At 41.6% G+C, this 11581-nt stretch overlaps 1 protein-coding gene across 1 annotated transcript; it reads left to right on the plus strand.

Annotated features, from left to right (window-relative positions):
- Window positions 1–4729: 4729 nt before the first annotated feature.
- unm_hu7912 (un-named hu7912) lies at window positions 4730–11515 on the plus strand. Its single transcript, XM_079578547.1, has 2 exons — window positions 4730–5103; window positions 7107–11515. Exon 2 carries the CDS (start codon window positions 7156–7158, stop codon window positions 10336–10338), a length of 3183 nt encoding a protein of 1060 aa, XP_079434673.1. The 5' UTR covers window positions 4730–5103; window positions 7107–7155; the 3' UTR covers window positions 10339–11515.
- Window positions 11516–11581: the final 66 nt, after the last annotated feature.

An 11581-nucleotide genomic window follows, 5' to 3' on the forward strand; every position in this document is an offset into this window, starting at 1 on the left:
GACGTACATCTTAACCCCCTCAGAAGAACTCCCATCAGCATTTTTTTCTCCCTTCACAGTTCCCTTTGATAGCATCCCCTCTCTCTCTCTCTATCTCTCTCTTTTCGCTCCTACTCACCATGCGTTTCCATGGTTACAGTTCCCAAATGGTTTCGGCTTTCTTGTGAATTTGTTTATTCGTGATTCTTGGAGTGGATGGGAATGTTCTTTTTGTTGCGCAGCCAAAATAATCACAAATGGCTAATTAGGCAGAATCCGGCTCAGGCAGAAATTATGTAATGTTTGTTGCTCAATGCAGCAAGTCACATATTGAGTCAAGGATCTGTGGTGAGAAATTGAACTGTGATAAGGCGCATCTGTAAGAATCATTTACAAGTGCTATTTTCGGATGGCAGTAACACTCAAAACATTAGGAGCAACTGAAATGCTTAAATGCATGAAAAAGTGTCGATCTATAAAGGCAACTTTTACCATCCATTGATGCCGAGGAGTGGAGGCGCAAACAAGAGCCACATGCTGAAAATGATCCAAAGGGGAGGGTCACTCACTGATAGGGAGAAAGTCAGGTTTGGTTCGCTTATTGTTCAGCTACTGTTGAATGCTTTATATGGGTGACTTTTGCAAGTTTTACTATATACAGTATGGATCCTACTGCCATACTCCATAAAACATATGTGTTGAACATCAAAACGCCTGTTCGTGAGGTTTGAGCGTGTCTTACTTTTGGAAAAATGTACAAAAACAAAACAAAATCCTTGGGGTAATTCAATAGGAAGCAATGTAGATAACATAACTTATATTTTCTATTCTCTTCAGAGTGTAGTTTAACTATTGACTCTGATTCACAGTTTGGCATATCTAAATTGAGTTATTTATCTTATGTGAGTTGCACACGGGAGAAACTTTGCTCTAATCGAGTCACGTTCCTGCTGCCAATCGAGGCTGGTGCAGTGCAGAGTCCAGTGCCTTGTTGAGCATCCAAATACTTCTCTTAAGTGTAGCTAAATCCTTGCAAAATCCATGAAGTCTCTTCGGAGGAGAGGGCAATGTGGGGTTGACTAATCTGCCTTCAGTTGGAATTTAGAGTTGAGAGTTGAATTTCCCCCATAATTGTTAATATTTATATACTGATCTGAAAAACGGGCGACGGTGTCAAAACAAATTGTACATGTACAGGCTTATTTCTTATATCTCTTAAGCCAATAGTGGAGGCAGAAAGTGAAAATTGGTTTGTGTCCTCCTCGGCCTATTCTCTAGAGAAATCCCATGCCACACTGGGGTTAATGTCTTTTTCCTGTTGAATGCTCTTACAGTCCAAAATGGCTGAAGCTAAGAGATGCTTTGTACTAATCTGCCACAATGACTGTCTTGGGTTTGTGAGCAACTGTATCTGGCAGTGCGCCCTTTTCACTTCCCTTATGTAACTCGCTGCAAAAGAAACACTTATATCGCATAAATCAAAAGAAAGATTTGCTGAAATGAGAGACACTTCATCAAGTTAGCTGGGGATTTGTTTAGTGAAGTGCTCTTCTTATTAGGGGAGACCAGGGCTATTTGTTTGTGTTCTTTCAGATCAGTGTCTTTTGTTTAAGGCACTAACTAAAGGAATGCTCTCATTCCAGAAACAACCCAAACATTTGGGACACAACGTTTGGGAGAAACCATAAACAACATTCAGATATGTCTTCAGTCAAAATGAGAAAATTATTACTGGAAGAGAAGAGGAATACCAATACACATATCATATATCAGTACCAGCATACAGCGCCCTCTAGTGTGGCTATAAAAAGCTAATTGACGAATTACCCCAGGTGACAAATAGCCCCGGTCTCCCATGTAGCTTTTTGTTTCCTTGAAATATAAGAGTTTGTCCCTCTTGGTTTATCAACTGAAATTGCATGTCCTTAACTATTGAATTGTGTACCTCAGAGAAATCATTGTCTCCTATTGAGCTTCTACAACTGGTCAACAACACATCAATAACAGTTGTCTAGGATTACATGTACAAACCACATGTACAAACCACAAACACAACTCATTTCAATCAACACAACTACAATGACATTGCTGGCCATGGTTTTATTCATATCTTATTCGTCCTACAAGGCTTTAATTAGATGGCCAAGCCAACATGTTTCGACCAGCAGGTCTTCATCAGAGCTTAATATATAATGGTTTGGGTGTGGCCCATAAATGCCACGCCGTGTATTGATTGTATTTGAAGGAAATACCTGGAAAATGTAAACAATTAATTTGTCACTGCCTCATTCTGGACCAAGTGGCTCTTCAATAAATGTACCCCTAATGAGTTTACTTTTCCATTCAAAGCCACACCAGAGGCTTTAAAGAGTCACATGTGGCTCTTGAGATTGTGGTTTCTAGGGGGTGGCCAAGGCAGAGGTCGTTCCTATTCTGATTGGTCATTCTGATTGGTTGCCTGGTGCCACTTAGAGGAGCAGAGGCAAAAGGATTAATTCAATTTTACTTAAAACATTAACATAAATGAGAAAACGACCCAATTATGCAGAATGTTGAAGTGCTGATTCTCAATTCAAATTTGTTAACTTTAAAACCATATCAGCTTGAGTTGGCCTTTGTGCCACCCCTCACATAACTAACTGCCACATATGGAAAAAGTCTGGCCTTGTTATTTACTGATTTTTACAAAGCTGGCAGAAGCATTCGAGCACTGCTGACTAGCTGTTGCAAAATTTAGAGTCGCTGTGGTTTAAAGATGTAAACCTTTGACGGAGTTAAAGCCTGATTGATCCCTGTCACAGAGGCCTTTAATCAACAGAGTGCCATTGATTTTCGTGGGTATTGGGCCTCTGAGGTGCCTCAGACACCTGCTCGCAGCCAGCTGACACACTCTTGTGCAGCCTGCCAAACAGCTGACATGACGTGACGCCAATTCACTGAGCTGGAGGAGAGGCGTGAGTCACACACACAGATCTGCATGAAGCACAATGTTAGGGCAACTGATCTGGTATTTCTGAATCATATTAATGCTTGTGAATGTGATATAGCGCAGATGGCTTTTGTGTGGGAACTATCAGTTATAGCTATCACAGAAAAAATACACTATGATCAAGAATCAACAAATTAAGGATTTAAAGCATCTACAGTAAACCTTGCCAGACCTAAACAGGCTAAAATTTAACAAGAACGGTTAATTCCATGTTAAGCAGCATTAATCTAAGATTCATTGTGGGCTAAACCGGAATGAAGAGGAAAGAGAAATGCTAGACCAGGGCCAAACACATAATCAGGACCAATATATGACGAGATGAAAACCAGAATTAAAAAGTCCACTTTAATTCCAGCCATTTTGTCCTAAAAATTACAAGTTCAATTAATCAAAAGTGCAACAGAAGTAAGACCTGCACAGCACTGAGACTGAGGAGGACCTTTGCCATATATTTTTGCCGAATTCATTCAGTGGGAAGTTTAACTGAGTGAATTAATTGACATTTTTCAGTCAAGTATTGCAATTGTGATAATATATGCAATTTATGACTAAAGTTTCAGTTTACACATGTCGCAAGGTCATTTACCTTTGAAAGAGTGACATATGAACAGAGACCATCACAGAACATGCTTGAAGAGCTCTAAACTCCAGTCTTAGCAAGATTTCTGTAAATATTAAGATCTCGCAGACATGTTTGCAGAGGACATGAAATAATACAAATACAACCGCAGCATTTTCGGTTTGCTAATTTATCACTCTGACCATTCCAATAAAGTCATGCATAATCTTTTGGCCCTATAAATTGGAAGGTCTCTTTTGCTTCGTAATGGGCTCGGGCACAGCTCATGTTGGGGTCGAGTCGATTCAGCAGCACACAGTCTACAGTTATTTCTGTCTGTACTCAAAATGCCGCTATAAGCACTTTTCTCGCAGCTCAGGTCTGGGATTCACAGACAGTTGTCTTTTTTATTATCAGCTCAGACTGGGAGATGCCACTGTGACCAGGTGACAACAATTGGAGCCGACACAGAGATGCTTCAGTGACTATGAGTACAACAAAATAGTTAATCTCAGTTAACTGCTGACAGTATATTTCATCAGCCTTGTTTCCCTGGCTTGCATCACAGTGACAGAGTAAATTACTGGTACAAAAGATAGCTGCCAGTACATACATATCAAGTATTGTGGTTGAATAAAGCACATCATTCTCTCATTTTTGTTACTCCTATTGTTTAACTTTATGCAATAGATGAAAAATCTTCTCCCCCATGAACCACATCATCTTCTTTATATCTTCTAAATTAGTTTATAAGACATACTAAGGCTTTGATATGAGGCTAAGATAATAATGTAAGTGAAGCTTTATAACTTAACCTGATTCGCCCTCACTTACAGAACTCTATAGGACATGAGGACATACACGTATGGTCTCAATGTGCATAATTAGTGCCTCTTGACCCCTGATTTTGCATAATGGAAATGAGACACTTGTGCTTGTCTTAAAGGTCATTCTGCGTCACAGTGCAAGGGAACACTGGAATCTTGAAATAGTTCTAGTCAGTGTAGACTACGCACAGCTATTTGAACAGATTATTAAGTTTTGACACACACTTTTACAGTCTTGTAACCCTCCAACTTTTCCGCATTAGGCCTACTTTCGTATTCAGGTGGAAGCAGAGTGTTGCTGCAGCAGAAGAGCATCTCCACGCGCAGCTCTCGCACCGGAAACGAACCGTTGTCCTTTCGGGCTCTATATCGGGAGATGCACGGATAGACCGCATTGCTGCTTCCATCCAGCCTCGGTGCCCCCCTCTCTCTACGACTGCCCCGCACATAAACACGCACGGCCACGCCTCCAGAGACGCGGGCAAAGGCGCAGACTCAGACACACCTCCTCGTTTCTCAGCATCACTCTCTCCCACTCATAGGATACACACATTACGCCGTAGATGCATCTCGAAGTGAGGAGCAAAACGTAAAAAAAAAAAAAAAAAACGCCATGAAGGCCAGTTTTCTTCACAGCAGGTGCAGTGTGGGCTGCGCTTTTGCTTTCGCACCAACATTGCTGCTACGGCTGCTGCTGCTGCTGATGCTACAGCCGTAACACCGCGTCCGATCAAGTCGCTGGCTACACGGTAAGGCCCACATATCTTCTATCTCCAAAGTTTGTCAAACTCGTACCTGCTTCCCTCCTCCTAAAGTGCGTTTTCCTCTGGTTTGAACCTCTTCATTGCGTCTTTAATGCCTCGGAACATGATGTCACTCTCGCCTCAAAGGCATTAGGTCAGTCACAACGGAGAGATGATGGCCGTGAACGCGCTGCAGCACCAAAATAAAACTCGGAGTGCCCACGTATTTTGGACCCTTCAAGGCTCAGTGCGCGCAGAGATGCTTCTTAGTTATATTTTACAATCAAAATGTATGTGTTCAGATAGAGCCAAACTGCCACATAAGCCAAACAGCGTAGTAGTAATCATGCGTAATAAAGTTACTTATGTGCGTAATCGATGTGTTGCGCAAATTAGACCAGTTCGTGTTGATTATGCGCGCATTTTTCTGAGCACAGATTTTGCCCCCCGTGAGCAACTCCGACTGCTTCGTGCCTTCTTTTCTGTGTGCTGTAGCCATGGAGACAGTATGTGGCATGTGGTTAAATGCTTTTGCTGTAAAAGTGTAGGCCCTTGTACTCAGCCAAGAGCAGCAGTGGAAGAATGACTGCGTTTCTTATCATGGCACAGGCTTATTTCAACCATTTCCATCATAATGTGATACAACATGTACAATGTGTGAACCTGAGATGGACATAACTGCAACATAACATCCAAAACTATTCAGTTAGTTGTTATATTTGTGAAAATCGGCTTGCATTTTGGTTTCTATTATACATAGGCCGAGACCTAGACCCGTGACTAGGCTGAATGTTTCAACAGTAAGGAAGGGCAAGAGGTAAAACTGCATGGATCAAACCAGGACTACGCCACGACAGTAAACCATGAGAAAAAAAGTAAAGATTTATCGGGTCTAACCAAGTCTAAGATAGATCTGATTCCTGCTGTGCTATCACAGTAACAGCTTTGATTATAAGGCTGTACATTTATTAAGAATTTCAACTTGTGAATTTCAATTACTGACATGGTACTTTTTTTTCTTCAACAGTTATACAATCAAATCCGACACAGTCACAGCTCTTTGTTTAGACTGGAGTTTGGAATTTGAGGAATAAGATTTAAACCTTTTTATGGAGAGGAGATGTCAATTTGTTTTTGTTTCTGTCACATATTACTCAGCCCTGCTATGTTATATTTAACCACCCTATATCAATTATTTAAGATGTTTGTTTAAACGTGCACTGGTCGTACTAAACCAGGTCAGTGTGAGCCGTGTGTGAGGAGGCGTGCTGCTCAGGTGTGATGAGGAGACCTGACAGTGAGGCGGCTGGTCAGTCCCCTCTCATCCACATGAACAGATGGTCACTCAGGGTTAGCCATAGGTGAGTGCCAACAAGAAGCACATGGAAATCCAATGCTGAGGCTTGGATAGTACAGGCCCAAACTATGTAGGCAAGCTAGTGATGTTAAGAACGAAAATCACATCGCCAAGCCATAGTAATTCCTACTATGCAATAATTACTATGTGATCTGCTGGTTCTTACTTATATTATATGTATATTGCCCCAACTTAATCTGAACAATAACATTACATACAATTTAATGCATTCTTATATGCATTCTTCTTCTCTTCTATCTTTCTTCTTTCTTTCTTATTCTTTTTTAGTATTTCTAAGTTGAAGCTTTATGCACTTAGCACACCATGATTAGCTTTTGATTGTCAAATCTGTCATTAAAATTTGCTACAATAAACCAGGAGATGTGAATAAGCAGAAGATGAATGAGTGAGTCATAAAGAGTTATTTTTCTAAACCACACAGCCAGTCTATTTCTATGCTGGTTATGACTACATTAAAACCACCTCCTCACACTGACTAAATAAGACGCTGGTTAAACACAGCAATGATATTCAAATCTACACTGACCTTTGTTTTGCATTCTACTGCATTACATGAACTTGTGCATAATATTAGCTCATAATGGATTCACTGTCTCTTTCTTTGCCCTTATTGTGTCTGTCTCTTTTCCAGGCTGGTGTTGATCATGAATCTGGCTGACGGGCACTGAAGGTTCTTTAAAATGACCCGGACTCATCCTCCTGATATACTGGCATCAACTCTATATCGGGACATCACTCTCAATCCCATCACTGATCACTCCATTCTCCACGGCTCTCAGCAATGTGACCTGAAGATGATTGACAAACCAGAGGTCATTAACAAAAGACACTGTCGTAGCTTTGACTTCATCGAGTCACTGGACGACCCACAAGCTTTATCTTCCTCAGCGGAGTTTCCTTATAAGAGGTCTGAGCATCTGGCTTTCAACAAAGACGCAATGTGGAATGGTTTGGATCAACCGGGACACCTACGCTTTTCATCCCCTGATTTGTTTAACACTCGGCTCTTTCAGCAACAGCAGCAGCAGCAGCAAGACAAAACCAGCCATCTTTCATGGTCTGATTCTAAAAAGAGAACAAGATCTAAAAGTACGCCACGAATCAAGGCCACACTCACTCCGGTGCCAATCTCAGTTTCTCCTCTAAGCACACGCAAAAGCAGGGACGCACCTCAGGCAGCTCAAGACTCCCAAAGGGAAACGTACTCATCAAACAGGGCTTTTTTAAATGAGGTACATCCTATTAAACTGCAGCCCCATTCTCCCCTCTATGTCTCCGACTGTTTTGAAGAGGACAAGCCAGAAAAGCCAGCTGCTACCCCTCACGTCCGGTGCCGCGTGGACATAAAACCGGACGCCGCAGTTCTGCAGCAGACGACAAGGCACACTGTACAGAGTGATAATCAGTGGCAGAGATATTCACAGGCCAGTAGCAGTAGAGGTTTGTATGTACCACCACCACCGCGACAGATTGCCTCCTCACCGACGCCCACTCCCAGTGAATGCTACAGCGCAGATTTTAGACAAGGATACCACTATACCACCAGCATGTCTCCCATCTCATACCAGCATTTAGACTTGCACAGAATGCCATCACCAACTGCGCCATACCTAACCGCAGAACAAAGAGCGTACTCAAATCCTAACATACCCACTAAGTTTTTTTATACAGAAGACCCAGTTCGATACCCAGTACATCCCTTCTCTAGACCGTACTTTCAGGATGATCGGTCCAGTATTACCAGCCACGCTAGTACTATGACGAGTCATTATGACCCCAGGACTCGATGGGTGCACACGCTTCCCCCTCGTTCGTACTACACAGAGAGAGAACCTCTGCACAGTGGATATAGGCCTTATTCTACAAGTGAGGCCAGTTCATACATGTCTCAAGCACCACTTTCAAGACCTTACTTTGGAGAGGATAGTCGTTATAACACGTACCACCCCACCAATTCAAGATTATTTTATTCCAAACCATATGTCGCTCCCACAGAAACTTACATACCCTCAGCACGACTTTATCACACAGAAGGACGTCAGAAACCACAAATGTCTCAAAGTTTCTCCAATGACTGGTATCGGTCCAGTATATCTGGTTACTCCAGTCAGTCATACCAGCACACAAATCCCAGGTTAAGAGAGGCGGGGATAGCTCCATGGTATGGGAGCAGTTGTGTTGACACCAGTCGATTGGGGGAAGAAGCAAAAAATCACTCAAAGTCTTTTGACAACATTTTGTATCCACATCTAGACAGAAGTCAGTCAGTGCCTCGAGGTCGCAGTTTTGAGAATCTGTTTTATCAAACTCGACATGGAGCATCTACTGATGTTACCTCTCAACCTGTTATTCTGAACCTCTCAAGCTCACCCAGGCGCTATGCAGCACTTTCTCTCTCCGAAAACTCCTTAGACAAGGGGTCAAGTACTCCTTGGAGGAATACAAAAGGCGGCCAGTGGTTTGTAACACCTGAGATTACAATCACAGACAATGACTTGTGCGCAGGAAATAACAAGAGGCGTCAAGTGCACTCGGTCAGCTGGGATATAATGGACAATGAAAAGAGATCTGCTCCGAGAGTGCTGCCTCAGAAGCAAGAATCCCACACAACCGATTCGACCAAAGACAAGAAACACAACAACTTTTCCCTGCAACAAAGTCTCGAGCAGCTGGACAAGTTGTTAGCAGATCTAGTGGTAGACTACAAACCACCGCTAAGCAGGAAATCAAGTGATGACCTCTTGGATCAACTAAAACAACTCATAAATGATGACGATAAGGACCAGTGCACATCTGGGGTGGAAAACCTCCACAGCTCAGACACACAGTTCACATCCAGTAAATCCAGCCCAGACACAAACAAAGACCTTGACAGTGGGTGTGATGCTTTACAGAGGAGTGCAGAGGAGTGCTCACCTGACCATAGCACAGATGAGGATGACAACCTGGTGTGCGCCAATAAACAGTGCAATAGAGCAGAGAGTATGTTCAATGCGTGTTTGTATTATAAATCATGCCACAGTTGCTATACATTTTACTGCTCACGCACCTGTCGCAGGGATGACTGGGAAACTCATAAGGAAACTTGTTTATACGGCCGAGTCAGTAGTGTGTGCCGTCATACTCTCAAGTTTTGCAGAGAGAATGCAGACATCCATAAAGCCTTCTCTCGTGTTGCTAAAGCCGGCTACCTTTCGCGGGGGAGAGGGGTACTCTTTGTAGGCTTTGCTAATCCGGACACCGCTAACAACTTCTTGCAGGTGGGCCTGGAGAGTCTTCTCATGTCTCCAACATACTTATCTCTCCGAGAGCTAGACGGCTTCAAAGACAATCTGGGTGAATACTGCAAAGAGCTACAGCTGGCAGGTAATGAGTACGACCCCAATGAATGTTTCCTTTTGAATGTATCCATAGCCGTCGGTGAACTAGTGCCTAACAGACCCTCTCCACGGATTCAAGCGCCAACGGTCCGCAAATATGCGAAAGTATCCCTGGCATCATCTAGCCCAGATAAGAAAGTACTCAGGCAGGAAAATGAAATGGAAACTCTCATCTTAACTCCACCACCTGGGACACCAGACATAGATCAGGAAGGGGAGGAGGGAAGGAAAGCACGGGAGGTCTGCTTTGTCAACATTCAGCGTGAGCTCAGGACAAGGGGTGTCTTCCTCCGGCATGAGTACCCGAAAATTTATAACCACCTTTGTGAGTTTGTGGAGAACAATATAAGGTTCACACCAACCACAATTTACCCCATAGATAAGAGAACAGGGAAACAGTTCATGTGTATGATCATGGCGGCATCAGAGCCGAGGACACTGGACTGGGTGGGTACGCCTCATTTGTTGGATGATATTATTTAGTATAGAACTAAGATGTCAGTAATACAAATTGTATATTCTGTAAATATATGGGAAGACTTAATAGAGTGTTTTGGATGTGAGAATATGTGACTATGTCTGGTTGTTCTCTTTTAACTATTCTACTGTATGTTTGCACACATGCATCGACAAAACTGCACTTATAATCAGCATACACAGAGCCTAATATTGTTTTGGCTTGTTGCACTCAGATGATTGAAGCCTGCATGTATACAGGCACGGACACAGGCATTGGTTGTCAAAGATGTTGACATGATGTGCATAATGTACAAAACATGTATAAAGCACACTATATTTATTAACAATGGGTCATCCATAACAATGTTGCCACTGAAGTGGATCACCACCATTTCCAAATGTAATCAAAAGTTTGTGCTTTTACAGAGCGGTTGCTCCATTATCTCAGAATAGTAATGATATTGAAACTCTATATTAAATACATTTCTAACATACTTGAGATTATGTTTAAAATACAATCTAACCAATGTTTCCCCACAACAATTTTTTACTTGGAATATGGCATATTGTTAAAAACAAAAACTCTATGTTTCTGCTCAACAGCTTTTTTTGGAAAGTGGCCTTCTGTAGTACTGAATTTGACACAAAGCAATGTAAAGAGTTGTAAGTTTATAAAGGCTTGACCGCTTTTGACTTAGGTTTACTAAACTCCTACTGTAAATGAACACTTATTTTGCTTAAAGCATGCTCTTTATATCCAGATATTTTAATATTAGCATCACATCTAATTCCAGTTATGTTGATGAGATATGGTTTTATGCTTAAAAATGTAAGAGTTATTTATGATAAATCTCTATATTGAATATCAGACTATTTCATCAATATGGCATTGAGATCTGATTGTAGGTAATACCATAGTTTGTCAAATATGCAATAAAAGAGCAACCTTATAATTTATCACAAAGTTATATTTTAGTATAAATTATAATAAATGATAATTTATTCCTAAAGCTGCAAAAATATTTGCACTACAATATAAATTATGCGCACATAAGTATGTTCCTGCAGCACCGAATGCCTGCTTCCATTCAATATGGACATAGCTAAGGTTGCTCTTTTAACTGACTGAATATCTTTGTGACCTTTAACTTTATATTTTGTGATGTTTATTACCTAATTATATAATTAATGGCATTAAAGGGGTGAAAAAAACAGTGTTGCATTTCTCTTTTACTCATCCAGTATATCCAGTATGATCTAGTAAGCA

This window comes from Gobius niger (assembly GCF_951799975.1).
Source record: "Gobius niger genome assembly, chromosome: 1".
NCBI lineage: Eukaryota > Metazoa > Chordata > Actinopteri > Gobiiformes > Gobiidae > Gobius > Gobius niger.

Excerpts from the sequence above, each read along its gene's own strand:
- unm_hu7912 (XM_079578547.1), top strand. The coding sequence starts at position 7,156 with ATGACCCGGACTCATCCTCCTGATATACTGGCATCAACTCTATATCGG.